The sequence below is a fragment of the Bactrocera latifrons genome, unplaced genomic scaffold (genome assembly GCF_001853355.1).
Source record: "Bactrocera latifrons isolate USDA-ARS-PBARC rearing strain unplaced genomic scaffold, ASM185335v1 scaffold_179, whole genome shotgun sequence".
NCBI lineage: Eukaryota > Metazoa > Arthropoda > Insecta > Diptera > Tephritidae > Bactrocera > Bactrocera latifrons.
This window is the reverse complement of record NW_017535285.1, coordinates 62,240-76,128: the sequence shown is the minus strand read 5'-3', so window position 1 is coordinate 76,128 and position 13,889 is coordinate 62,240. Positions and strand designations below refer to the sequence as shown.

The following is a 13,889-nucleotide window of genomic DNA, read 5'->3' as shown; positions in this document are numbered from 1 at the left end:
AATTATTATTATTTTTTCATTATTTAATAAATATGTTTTTTTTTTTGTTGAAGGTCACTTATCATCGCAACATTCACTCCCGTTCGGTAACTTTGGAAGGCGATGTGGTTGATCCACAGGGTACGCTTTCTGGTGGCTCACGTCCGAAAGGCAGTAATGTGTTGGCTGAATTGTCGGAAATCAAAAGATTAGAACGAGACATTGCCGCGCGCAAAAAGGAGTTACATAATATTGAGCAAAAATTACGGTAACTGTTTTTTTTTTGTTATTTTAATTCTTGTTGTAGCAATTATAAATTATTCCTTCTCCTCATCCAGACTCACAACAGAAGCAGCACGTAACTACAATCGCCTCAAGGAACAACTGGAGCTGCGTCAGCATGAGTTGAACGCCTGCAAGCAGCGTTTGGCGCAAAGCACATTCCAGCAGCATCAAGAGGAAATTAAGGCAATGCAGCTGCAAATCGAAACACTCGAAGGCGATCTTGTCAAGGCGCGCGAAACGCAAAAGACAGCACGCAAGAAAATCACCGATATTGAGGCAAAACTAGCCGATGCTAAAGGTTTTCGCGAGCGCGAGCTAAAAAAGGCGTCCGAGGACATGAAAGCGGCAAAGAAGAAATCCGAGGAGTCACGCAACAATTGGAAAAAACGCGAACAAGAATTCGAAACATTGCAATTGGAAATTGAGGAGTTACATAAAAGTATTAAAAAGACCACCGAACAGCGTGACACTATGGTTCAGAGTATTGAGAAACTAAAAACGAATCTGGAAGAACTACGTGTTGGCAGTACGATCATCACAAAGGTGGTGGCGGAATTGAAGCAACGCATCAAAGAGCAAAAAGATAAAATCAACTCGCAGAATAGAGAGTTAAAACAATTGTTGGTTAAAAAAGAAAAATTGGCTAAAGCCAATCAAGATATGACATTGGAAATTAAGAAAAAGGAGAATGAGGTCAATAAGGTGCGCAACGATAGCAAGGACTCATTTCGCAAAATCGAAACGCTCGAAGAGAAATATCCTTGGATATTGGAGGATCGTGAATTTTTCGGCACGAAAAACACCCGATATGACTACTCCAAAGAAGACCCGATCGAAGCGGGGCATAAATTGAGCGTTATGCGTGAACAAAAGGATAAAATGGAGCGACATATAAATCTGCGCGCTATGATACTGTTAGATCGCGAAGAGGAGCAGTATCAGGAGACAATGCGTCGCAAAAAGATCGTTGAGCAGGACAAAGAAAAGATAAAACACATCATTTGTAAGATGGATGAAAAGAAACGTGAGAAAGTTGAAAAAGCCTGGAAGGTTGTCGATGAAAATTTCAGCAGCATATTCAGCACATTGCTTCAAGGTGCGCAAGCACGGCTCAATCCTGTCAAACAGGCGGGTCAACTATTCGGTTTAGAGATAAATGTCGGTTTCAACGGCGTATGGAAGGAGTCGCTTAGCGAACTCTCCGGCGGTCAACGCTCGTTGGTTGCGTTATCGCTAGTCTTAGCTATGCTTAAATTTTCACCAGCACCACTATATATACTCGACGAGGTGGACGCAGCGCTGGATATGTCGCATACACAAAATATCGGCAACATGTTGAAGGCGCATTTTACCGGCTCACAATTCATTATCGTCTCGCTGAAGGATGGCATGTTCAACAATGCAAATGTGCTGTTCCGCACCAAATTCGAAGAGGGCGTATCGGCTGTTACGCGCACGGTCAATGCGAAGTTGACGCAACGCGGACGTAAGTGAAACTCGTGTGCCAACACAGCAGCGTTTTGCATGTTTATGTTATATTATATATTAAGAATTTATTAACAAATCACACACGCGAAAGAAATGAAAAAATAAACACTTTTGGTATTAATACAATAAATGTGTTTTTAAGCTCAGTTGTGAGCCTAGAAATAAAATGTAAGGAAATGCTGTCTGTTGGTTAATTTATATATTAAGTGTTACACTTAAAAAAAAACAATATAATCTCCTCTGTTTTACAACAACCCTTTATATTTTCCAATTATCATTAACATTTCATAGCTTCACTCAACTTTATTCTAATTGTGTTGAAAGCACTAAAAATGTAAAATACCTATTGTTTTTGCGTTGTGCACTACGTGCAGACGAAATGGCGCGTACACTGCAATAATTTCAATTCAAATAAGTATTGTTTTTTTATATTACACACAAATGTTGACAGAATTTTTATTTGCACAGCTTGTGAGTTTGACGTGGTGTTTCTTATTAGAAGTTTYTTTGTATCCAACATACCAAAACGACCTGGTCAGCTTGCAATGGGGTCTCAGTAGTGCTGTATACACTCGTCTAAAATGCGGTTGTTGAATATTAATAGCGTGGCGTTTCTATTACTTAGTTTTGTGGAGTATAATTGTGCAACACCTATTGTTGGAGGCAATGTAATTTATAATCCAGGAAATGGTATGTATGAAATTTAGTTAAGGCTAGCTAATTTGTTCACATGATTTATGTTTTGAATTAAAAATTTTAGCAGCACCTAAGTATCCTTATATGGTTTCCATACAAGAATTGCATAAGCCYATTGATTCACGGGGCGTTGAAGAGTTTCGACATTTCTGTGGTGGCGCTATGTTAAATCGTTGGTGGTTCGTGACTGCAGCACATTGTTTTTTGCGCAAGTAATTAACTAAACACACATATTTATATATATATTTATCTGTAAACATTTAAAAAATAACAATTTCCTACCATAAAAGAAAGTTAGCACGCATATCAGCCGTTATCGGTCATGAAAACCTCTCAAGCGCCAATCGGAATAACAGTCGCTACGCCATCGAACGTGTTAAGTTTATTTACTACCAGCCGTAAGTATTTCCATTTGCTACATTTTAATATTCACTTTAATGGTTTTCTTAATTATGAATGTACATGTGTACAAACATTGTTTGCGCTTCCGTTGTCAATGTACTTGCCAGTACAAATATTCAAAATGATATTGCCTTGGCACGCTTAAGGAAGTCATATGAACCGGAGCTGAATTTAATATACCATGCGTTTGGCACCTTACCATTGCCTGATATGAAAAATTTAAGCGGTGGTGAGTGCTTGAGTGATAAAAAATACCTTTTTGCTTAACACTCATATATGTCTACATTTAACTTATTACTTCTGTACATCGCACTTCACATTGCAGTTTCCTGCCAGATTATAGGCTATGGTGCAACACAATATGCTGGGGAATTACAAAACAATCTGATTGAAGGTGAGGTCAAAATAATTACAAAACAAGAGTGTAGCGATATATTGGGCAGAATATTGGCACCACCACATGACGAAACTACACTCTGTGCATTGGGTGATAACCAAGATACTTGTCAGGTAAGAGTTTAGTTACAGACGTCCATACGTATTCAATGCATTTTATTGCAGGGAGACAGCGGTGGACCTTTAATATGTAAAGTGAATGATGATGCTTACGTATGTGGTATTGTATCGCATGGACTAACTTGTGGTGTAACAGGTGTACCCAGTATCTATACAGCTATAGTACCTTATTTAGAGTGGATTACATGGATAATCAATGACAAAGTAGAAGATAGCTGAAAATTACACAAAAATTAAAATTAAATTTGAACAGCGGATGCTTACAATTATTTTATTTCCTACTTATCGAAATCGATAAATGTAGGTTATATCTGTCAATGAAAATTACTTTGGTTTGATGTTGAGGCTAAGTGAAATATTATAATATTTGTTTAGCAAGTTATTGAAATACTATTAAAAAATTACTTTAAAGACGCTTATGCTTACGATGTAAAGAAATATATCGTTAATAACATTTATTTATTTACAAATACAGCAAACGTTGCACGTAATCATACGGTGCTGGTAACACTTATTTGTGTCACATTACAGTGTCGAAATTGTTATCGATTGCCGATTGTATATATCGACAGTGCAGTGAGCCACCATGAAAGACGGACGGTTCGTGAGCAGAGCGTTGGCAAACCAACAACAAATGCAGTATGACACACACGACAGACCTACATGAAAATGAAAACGACGAACGTCGACGGCAACGACGATTGACTGTCGATTGTCAACACGACGGTGAATCAAGTGAAATATATCGCTAAATACCTGCAGCAGAAAATAAACTTTAGCGAAAAATTGATTTAATTATTATTTGCAACGAATAAAAATGGTAAGTGTGTGTGGCAAATAGAACCTTAACTAAATTCTATAACTGTGAGCTAAGTAACAATAGGTCACGGATTGTTCGGCGGTCGGTACCTWTCGCCAAATACTAGGTGTCTGCGAAAATTCCATAAAAAATCACAGATTGTGTGTTGGGTGAAAAAATCGGCAAACAAAACTAAAATGTTAACAACCAGCACGGATCATGTGTGTATAGCAGTGCAGCACCAGGTTTCTGCAAATGGAAACAGTCTACCATTGCCACATACTGCTTCAAGTGTGCATAATTTATTCACTTAGTGTGACACAGTAAATAAACCGTAGTGTGAGAAGTTTGCCGGGTGATGTCTGACAATTTAACCAAATGGCTGATGAGGTACTTAGCTACTATTGTACGTACCAATAATAGCGCTATACATAGCTCTAGATTATTATGAATTCTTATGTTATGTTCGTATGTATGCATAGATTTATTGTAAATAAAACGATAATTACTTTGTACTGTTGATCGAAGAAGTATTTTCGTGTGAAATATCCAGTTCTCGCCTTTTTTCGTTTCTTAATTTCAAGGTTTTCAATATTTTATTCAAGGATCGTGTAACGAAACCGCAGAAAAAGATGCTTATCACACTGTTGCGTGAAACCAAGTACATGGAGGGGAAAAAGGAGAAGGAGTGGTACTGGGAAAAGATACAGGCAGCGCTAAACACAATTGGACCCAAGAAGACGATTATACAATGGAAGAAGGTGAGTTGTTGTGATTACTGTTAGGAATGATTATACATTCTATATGCATAATATAACGGAATAATTAAATTTCAAATTTTGTTTTTGTTACCCGCGAATTTATTAAACCTATCAACAGTGTTGGCGTGATATGCGTTTGACCACGCGTAAGAAACTTGCCGAATTGAAACGTTGCCAATTGGCAGGCGGGTCACCGCCTCCGGGCATCGAGCTCAACCAAGAAGATAACGACATTATCGACATTGTTGGCACGGAATACTTTTACGAGGAAATGAACGGCGAATTGAAGCCGGAAAACTTTATGTCTGGCTTTGATTACGTGCCGGAACATTTTTGTGATGCCATTTTAAGCGCTGCCGCAGTATCCAACGGTCAGCAACAGCACATGCAACATCAAAAGGAACAGCAACATGCATCACAACAGCAACAGCAACAACAGCAGCAGCAGCAACAACAGGATCATGCCAACAATGATGGCGAAACAAATGATGCGCCCGGTTCATCGAATCACACCGATACGCATGTTGGCGCATTTCAAACACCCGGCGTTGGCATGCAATCGCACAACGGTGACCACGTATCCGGTAGTAGTTCGTCACAACAACACAATTCGATGCCACATCTGCAGGCATTCCACGGCGGTCTGCACTCGCATCTGTTGCGCCGCCAACAGCATGCTGCCGCCGCCATGCAACGGGAATCTGCATTTGAGGAGAAACTCTTGCAATTCATGCAAGATGCTTTTCCAAAGAAAAGCAAAAAACGGAAGAATCGTGATCCCGACAAGCTCTTCTTGCTCTCACTCTACGAAGAGATCAAACGTGTGCCCGAAGAGATACGACTTGATGTCAAGGGCGAACTCATACAGGTGCTCAAAAAATATCAGAAGAAACCACCGGTGAAACAGGAAAAATCCCAATCACAAACACATGCACAATCAACAGCGTCGTCAACGAGCAAACAAAGTACGACCACCACAAATGACAAGATACAATTGTCGCAACACGCGCAAATAACGCACAGCATGTATCAGCTGCAAAAGAAGTACGAGAAAACTGAAAAAGAAGCATCGCCACAATCACAAGTCGAACGCGTATCGGCTTCAGCCGTAGCGCTACACGCGCAACAACAATTGCCACACACGCTATTCCAATTGCAAAAGAAATATGATGAGGGCGCCGAAAAGGTGCATCAACAGAATGAGCAACGCAAACATGTCGAAAGTAGTCATCAGCAACATAACAGCCATCAACAGGCGCCGGCACCACCCACCAGTGAACAACATCTACATCATCCACAAATGGCACATGGCATTATGTTTCCATTGCCACAAATACGCAACGAACAACCGTCGGCGCAACAACACCATGCACACAATCCCCACCAGCAGCAACAGCAGCAGCAACAGCCGCAACACAATCCACATCAACAGCAAACGCAACAACATCATCCGCCCACCATATTCGGCGCAACGGCCACCGCCAGCGCTATGAGCAGCGAACGGCCAGCGATGGCGTATGAGAATGTCGGATGAATGCTGAGCCGTTTGTGGGAAGCAGCCTGGGAAGGACGTGTGCACGCAGCACCGACGTCCGTAGCGGTTGCACAGCAAGAAATATAAACTGCGCCGCGCCCGTTTGCTGCTTGCTAAGGACGCACACAATTTCTATATATGTACATATACTATTTACTAACATAAAATATTAGTATAAAATAATGAAAAAGCAAAGAAAGCAAAAAACAACACAAAAATGAAAATAACTCGAAATAACTTACACATACACACAAATAATATACGAGTAATACAATATAATTGTTAATATTTGTAATGAAAATGATCGGCGTTTGATTTATATGCATTCTTCCACTTCACCACTCTGGTTCCACATACATACATACAGATAATTATTATTATTAGCGATTTCTTTTTTTAATTCAACTAGGTGTGTGTTTGGCTCCACGTGCTTTGTATGCGCTTGCATATATTTAAGCAATAACCGTTTGATTGATATGCTGAGGATAAACGCACTCAACAAAGCGTCGCTGTGATGGGATTTGTCATTTTGCTTGACATTTGTGTTAGTTTTTTTTTTTTTTGCCCGTAAAATTGTCATTTTTACGATCCAAATGTATGTAATTAACGTGCTTGCGTGGGTAAATACTATAATTGGGGGTGCAGCGGCAAGCGTTTAGACTAGAACTAGTTATGAATTGGTGTTATAGTACAATTAACTAAACTGCATAATACAACAAATGATTTATGCACAAAAATACATACATACGTGTGTGGATATGTGTGTATGTTTATGTAGATATGTTTATATGTATGTACATACATACTATACATATGTATGTAAGGTCACTTTTAATTTGATTTCTTTGAAGTTACATATTCCCTTTTTTCTATATACCATTATTTTTTAGTTGTGGGAAATTTGAAAATAAATTGCAATAACAAATAACATAACATTTAAATTCCTGAGTATAATTGTTATTATTATTTTGTTTTGCATTATTTGCATGTAAATATTATTATTAATTGGGTGCTAAATTTTCATTTATCAAGAAATACAGGTGGGCTTGCTTGTTGATAATTATTTCATTATGCAATAAAATAAAATATAAATAATCGTTTAATAGCACATCATGCGCAATAATTAAATCTACTTACTAATAATGTTTTTATAATGCAATCGTATGGCATCAATCGGAAAAGGAAGATATACACGAAATGTTAATATAATTATACCCTGAACAGGATACATATTTTAGGCTAGGTTAGTTGACACTGGCTGGACGTGACGCTATCTATAGAACTGCAGATTGTTGTAGCTGTAGACTTTTGCCGACTTGACCTTGACCGGATAAAAAACCGACTCCGTTCCGGTTACATACACCTGTCTAACGTTGGAAATACAGGTTCTTTGAAATACCATATGAATGTTCATTATCAATAATCGGTTTTTCTGTAGTTTAAAAAATACTTAATATCTAGTCTAATACTTCATCCATCCCCTTGAACTGTGAATCTTTTAGCTATCTAAGTCGAGTTCGAAATAAAGTTGAATATACGTAGAGGCAGTTTTCCAGCAATGTGACTTCTGACTAGGCCAAAAACCGTCTTGCAATCCCTTCGAGACCGTGTGAAAAGCTTCGAGTTTCCTTCCCCTCCTTAGTGATCCTGCATGCTTCCAAGGCATTCCATCGCACTCTGGTCCGTCCGTCAGCCTCCTTTCGTTGTGTATTATTTAACGGGCTTCCTTCCGCATATGATCTTAGTGATCCTGCATGTCTCCAAAGCATTCCATCACACTCTGAGTCGGAGTTTTTAATTTCTGAACTGGTTCGGTAGTCAAACGAATGTCAAACTGGCACTCAATATATATGCAGCCGCTTTCCAGCAACCACTATATCTATTGCCTGCTTGCACTTCTCATCCTCTAACGCAATGCGCTCTCAGRTTATTGCTTTAAATGTTGCTTTGCTATCTTTGTATATATTGATATTCTTTACGTCATTCTGCGTTAGTTATTTCAGCAGCTTTCCTGACTGCAAGGATTTCTGTCTGGAAGATACTGCATTATTCCAGAAGCTTGATGATTTACCGAAGATCTAGCTACACGCAATAGATCCCAGGTCTCACTCCAACATTCTATATTTACATAATTTTCTGCGTTGCTAGGTATCTCAGTAGCTTTCCTAACTGCAAAGACTTCTAGACCAGTCTTTGTTCTTTACAATACCTGATGGTCCTGGGTCCAAGAGGTGTAGTCATTCTTTAGTGTGCCTGTGCTTGTCGCAAAATTTAACAGACTCTTTGGCCTCACTATTGATACCTCCTCCAGTGTATCATACTGTGGGGATCCCAAATACCTACCGCGTATTCTTGCCAATGCGGGACAAGTGTACAAGAAATTATCCATTGTTGCCCTGTTGTACACATTTCATGCAGTCTTCTTGATCTCTTAGCCCGACCCTGCGGGCATGTGTCGCCTCCTGACAATGACCAGTTAGTATTCCCATCATGTTCCTACAGTCTCTTCTATAGAATGGGCTGGTAGCTTGTTCATCGGGTTTTGATTTTCTTCACCATACTTCTGTCGAGATCGTGGTACATATAGACAAAACATTTTCCACAGCCACCCTGCTTCAAAAGACACTTTTGGCCGACATACGATATGAGGTTACTGCCTTGATTGCTGCTTGGCTGTCTACGAAGATGTTGACTCTAAAATTGCCCGCAAGTGCATTAGAGGCCAGCTCCATGGCTTTTGTAGTAGTAAAGACCTCAGCTTGAAATATACTGCAGTGATCCGGCAGTTTAAAATTAGTTTCTATAAGTCCGGCTCAGATATCAGATATCAGATGCCTATGATTGTCGTTTATTTCTTCGTCTTAAATGATCCATGAGACTAGCAAGATTTGATATGAAGAAAAGAGCGTTAGGAAATGTAAATTTCAACGAAAGTTTCATTTCATTTTTAAAGTTACCGTTACATAAGAGATCGCCCGAGCTTGAAAGAAGCATATGGCGTTACATTGTTGAGAAAATTGAAGAAAACTTGATTATTTTAGTGGGTGCGGCGAAAATCAATTGCGATCAATCAAAGAGAAGAATACGAGTAAAGAAAACATATACAACGACATACCTCGTTATTGCATCATTTTGGCTAAGGCAATGTTCGAGTTTACAACTGTCGCCTCCGCGTGTAAAACCAATCATTAAATGTAAAATTTCGCTTATAAAATGCATAAACGCAATAAAAACAAGTTATCAATGAATGAATCAATGAATGCTGTATGCGTAGTTGTTGCTATTGTTAGTCCATGAATCAGCAAACCTATGTCAACGTTGGGCCTCCAGGCAGCTATGAGGACTGTCCAGCAAGGGCTACTTAAATAATTGCTTATTAAAATTTAAGTGTCACTGCAGTTAAATGAGTACTCATAAAATACTGTACACTGCTGTGCAAAATATTAGCGGTACATGTACGCTTCGCATGCGCAGGATGCTGCTGACTAACGGACAGGTAAAAAAAGGTGTTGTAGAAATCAGCGCTTGACGCATGAACTCGTTGTGATGTTTGATGTTTATTAATGTGTGTTAGAACTAATACTTGATTATTTGAACAAACTGGAGAAATGTTAAAGAACAGTTTAAGCATGGCACTAAATGTCTTGCTGCACATAGCATCGCAGAAGCTGCCCTCAAACTTAGATAATCTGGTAACTTAGATGACTGCGAGCGTGGACATTCTGTAAGCCTCGCACACTTAGATTTCACTCCAAAATACTRCGATTATCACATCGCTGAACATAGCGCTGTCTGTCTCTTCCCCGTTACATACCTGCAAGGGAGGCATCGGAGGTAAGACCTCACTGGAGGAGAGGGACGGTCAGCTTTTTTACGGATGGATCAAAGCTTGYGGTGAGAGCTGGTGCAAGAGTATCTGTCGGGAACTTTCCATTAACTCCAGTTTTAGTCTTCCTGACAACTGCAGCGTCTTCCAAGCGGAAGTGGCCGCCATAAAGGTAGCAATAGATGTACTGCTCCAGACAACAACCTCCTTCAGAGTGATGGCTATCCACTCCGTTAGTAGGGCAGTGATATAAGCCTTGAGTTCGCTGAATGTGCGCTCAAAAGTAGTGAAATAATTTCTAGACTCATTATCTCTATCGAGTTATTTTATGATTAGACTGGTTTGGGTACCTGACCACAGTGGTATTTCAAGAAACTGTAAGGCTGATGAGTTTGCTAGGAAATTTCAGTCAGAATAACAGAGAAATGAGCATGGATGGTTATGCTTTTGTGGCTCACACCAAATCAGCAAGCGATATAGTCGGAAGGTCCTTCTAGCCGAGTACAAATCACAGGAGGTCCAGGAAACTCTACGCTCTGAGCAAGTCTAGCTTTCAGTGATTGCAGGAGTTCCGACTGAATATTGTCCGGGTTTCATGCAGTGAGATTGAACATTTTACCGGATGCAGCTAAATTAGTTGTTTGGAAGAAGGTGCGATTGAAACATCTCAAAACTGCCAGTTCAATGCAAAAACACCTCGGATTTCATATCTGTAGATATCCATTTGAAAGAGTGGAACTAAAAATAAAACACCTATGCTGGTTTGTGGTAGGTGCAGTTCGTTTTTGCCGATAGCTGATATCCAACTATAAAGGATATTATGTTTTGCATCACAAAGGGCTGTACATAACAGGCTAAGTGTTACCCCTCCGTAAGATTGAGGGACCAGTCATTTTAATCTAACCTAACCTAATCTGAAGGTTTGCTCGAGTTCTTCGAACTTTCATATTTTATTCTCTGTGTAGAAGTTTTTGGTGCTTTGAGATCACCAGTATCACCGACTACGAGCTTTTATTCGATTTAAGGTGCCACAAGCGTTTTTGACGAGTATTTCTTTCAAATATGGTAACAAATATCATTGAAAGCACTGCCGAGTAGTGGTATTTAAAGTTGCGACAATGCGGTGCAAATTGTATTAGCCAAAGAGCTTTCATGTTTTTATTGTTTTTTTTTTTTTTGAGTTTGTTTTAGATAAGTATTGAATAGCGAATAGTGGACGGATAATCAAAATGTTATAATGTGGACCGAAGATTTGTCTGAAGAACAACGACATATTACTCGGAGCTTTTTCAAATATATGTGCTTTTACAGAGCTTTTACAGTCATGTGAACGGGTAATCAAACTGTCATAAGAAAGTGTTTACCGAAGATTTGTGTCTTTAAAGAGGAACGAAATGTTACTCGGAGCTTTTTCAAATATATGTGCTTTTACAAAGCTTTTATAGTCATGTGGACGGGTAATCAAATAGTCATAAGAAGTGGTGGAGCGAAGATTTGATTGTTTTAAAAGGAACGAGATGTTGCTTGGAGCAATTTTTAAATATATGAGCTTTTGMGACAAAGCTTTTATAGTCATGTAATATACAAGTAGTTTGTCGAGTTATTACTGTATTCACGTTTAGTATGAATACGGGTATTTGTCCGAAACGGCCTGTTTACGTTTCTCGTAYGAGCAAAGTTTTATTTACCATTGAGGAGGATTATAGGCACCTTTGTTTTTGTGCCTTACCATATTTTGCTTATCTTATCACTTTGAAAAATAAATGCTTTGTCTCAAAGCCAACACACACAAGCAGAGCACATCCAAACAGCTGCTTCTTGTTGTGATCCACGCTGCCTTCTGATGCTTTTATGTAAGTGCTAAATTCATATCGTAATTCACGCTCAAAGGCATGCTACCTCTGCGTGCCACAATCGCTGCTGGATTAGCTTTGTCAACACACACACAWACATGCATACATTGTATAATGTTCGTATCCAAGCATCGTTGAGTTGGAAGAAGCCGCTGACGTTGTGATAAGCGCGATTACAGCTGTTTACGTTTGTCGCTGAAGATCGCAACGAGAGATTGTGTTAAAAACTGAGTACTTTCGAGGGTGCGCGAGAACGTGCGGGGTSGGCAGATAAAACCGTTATCGTGTAGGTGTAGCATTTTGTTGGTTGAGCGCAGGATTGAAGGAGGGAAGCGGAATTTTTTTACGCACTCACTTGGCTGATAGGGTATTTAGTAGTGGAAAAGGTGTGCTGGATGCAAAGAGAGAGAGAGAGGGAGAGAGAGCGTGCGAGAGAGTGCATACAATTTATCAAAAGTATAAATGTAGCAAAAACTAAAAGCACATTTGATAAGAGTCGAGAGCTGTGACTTATTTCGACGCGAACGTAGATCATTTGTTGTTGCAGCTGTTGTTGGGCGCTGATTAGCAGCATGTATTAGACAAAGTATGGCAAGATCGGCGGCATACGCGCTGTAGTTAGCTAGTGTAAGCTGATAGTGTGGGTGCCTATAAGCTGTGGCACCCACCTCAGAACGCACACACCTTCATATATATGTACATATGCATATACATATATATATGTATATATCTCGTTAAGTATAGCCTTGCTTGTATGTATTGTATGTTTTTATCAGAATAATTTGAATGTCGCCGAGTGGCGAGCAATAAATAATATGTAACGTGTGCTGCGTTTGTGGTTGTAGCTTACAGAAATTCTTTCCTCGGCTAGCTCAGAGCCTCACTAACTTTGAGATATGTATTATTAGACGTTTAGGATTTTCCTCATTCTACTTGCACACTTCTCAGTGGCAAGACGTGATCGTCAACCGATTCGTAACGTCCGTTAACGACACTGTCGCGACATAACGCGGCGCGATTATTCAATACAAGCGCTGACTTTAATTCTCCACCTTTTTGCGGATTATTGGCGCTTCGCGTGTGCAACTTGATCGTTTAGCGCCTCTTCGTTCGTCTCATATGCATAAGAAAGCGTTTTCAGTGTTTTTGCAGTGTGTGTGAAGATGCGTGTGTTGCGTTCGGCGGTTGCWATGTTTTGAAAAGGCTTCCCCACACATCCACACTTAGTCAGTAGTGGAGACGCGTGCCAGCGTTTGGACTTCCTTGTCTAGCGTTCGTTGCTCGGGTTTATTGATCGCCCCCCGTTTGCAGTGATCTCTTACAGTCACTGCACTCAACGCRCTTGTAGTAGGCGCGTTGCGGAAGTGCGCAGAAGCACAGACGTTAGTCGTGCCAATTAGCATTAAGAACATCAAATTTTAGTGCGCGCAGCTGTTGGCTTATAAGTGATTTTTTTGTGGAAAATTTTTTGGAAAAAAGCGTAAAAATGGTGGAAGGTAATTAAAAATTAACTGATTTTAACTGAAAATTGCTGATTTTTTATTACTAAAATTTTATAGTAAATAATTAGAAAAAAAAACATTTTTAGTGAAAAAATATAAATATAATTTTTGAAATGTTTTGTCAAAATTTAAAATTTGATATGTTTTAATAATTTTAGGAGTCGAATTTTAAAATTAGGGCTGGACTAGTATGTGAAATTTTTAAAATTTGAAAATAAGTTTTCAATTAATGTTTAAATTTTATTAAC

General features: G+C 39.3%; 4 protein-coding genes across 10 annotated transcripts in view; all 4 read left to right on the top strand.

Moving 5' to 3' along the window:
• The window catches only part of LOC108967173 (structural maintenance of chromosomes protein 2), a 4,676-nt gene extending 2,747 nt beyond the window's left edge, over nucleotides 1-1,929 (top strand). Inside the window, exons 7-8 of the mRNA XM_018930452.1 lie at nucleotides 54-247; nucleotides 318-1,929. Of these exons, the coding sequence (XP_018785997.1) occupies nucleotides 54-247; nucleotides 318-1,758 (1,635 nt within the window). The 3' untranslated portion in view covers nucleotides 1,759-1,929. The remainder of the gene's footprint in view (nucleotides 1-53; nucleotides 248-317) is intronic.
• An 84-nt stretch (nucleotides 1,930-2,013) lies between these two features.
• LOC108967176 (trypsin I-P1) lies at nucleotides 2,014-3,880 on the top strand. Of its 2 annotated transcripts, none has more exons than XM_018930460.1 (6): nucleotides 2,014-2,442; nucleotides 2,516-2,660; nucleotides 2,739-2,846; nucleotides 2,958-3,079; nucleotides 3,176-3,360; nucleotides 3,412-3,880. In XM_018930460.1, exons 1-6 carry the CDS (start codon nucleotides 2,334-2,336, stop codon nucleotides 3,583-3,585), a joined length of 843 nt encoding a protein of 280 aa, XP_018786005.1. In that variant the 5' UTR covers nucleotides 2,014-2,333; the 3' UTR covers nucleotides 3,586-3,880. The 2 variants fall into 2 exon arrangements, with proteins under 2 accessions (XP_018786005.1, XP_018786004.1); XM_018930459.1 differs by having other exon boundaries at nucleotides 2,513-2,660.
• Nucleotides 3,881-3,969: 89 nt separating this feature from the next.
• On the top strand, nucleotides 3,970-6,663 carry LOC108967174 (mediator of RNA polymerase II transcription subunit 15). 6 transcript variants are annotated; one of them, XM_018930458.1, is made up of 3 exons: nucleotides 3,970-4,186; nucleotides 4,771-4,926; nucleotides 5,045-6,663. In XM_018930458.1, the coding sequence occupies exons 1-3, from the start codon at nucleotides 4,184-4,186 to the stop codon at nucleotides 6,458-6,460; spliced, it is 1,575 nt and encodes a 524-aa protein (XP_018786003.1). In that variant the 5' UTR covers nucleotides 3,970-4,183; the 3' UTR covers nucleotides 6,461-6,663. The 6 variants fall into 6 exon arrangements, with proteins under 6 accessions (XP_018786003.1, XP_018786001.1, XP_018786002.1 ...); XM_018930456.1 differs by having other exon boundaries at nucleotides 4,750-4,926; XM_018930457.1 differs by lacking the exon at nucleotides 3,970-4,186 and adding an exon at nucleotides 4,216-4,555.
• Nucleotides 6,664-13,067: 6,404 nt separating this feature from the next.
• Nucleotides 13,068-13,889, top strand: part of LOC108967182 (sialin) — a 13,751-nt gene continuing 12,929 nt past the window's right edge. The window contains exon 1 of the mRNA XM_018930468.1: nucleotides 13,068-13,635. Coding sequence (XP_018786013.1) covers nucleotides 13,626-13,635 — 10 coding nt within the window. The 5' untranslated portion in view covers nucleotides 13,068-13,625. The remainder of the gene's footprint in view (nucleotides 13,636-13,889) is intronic.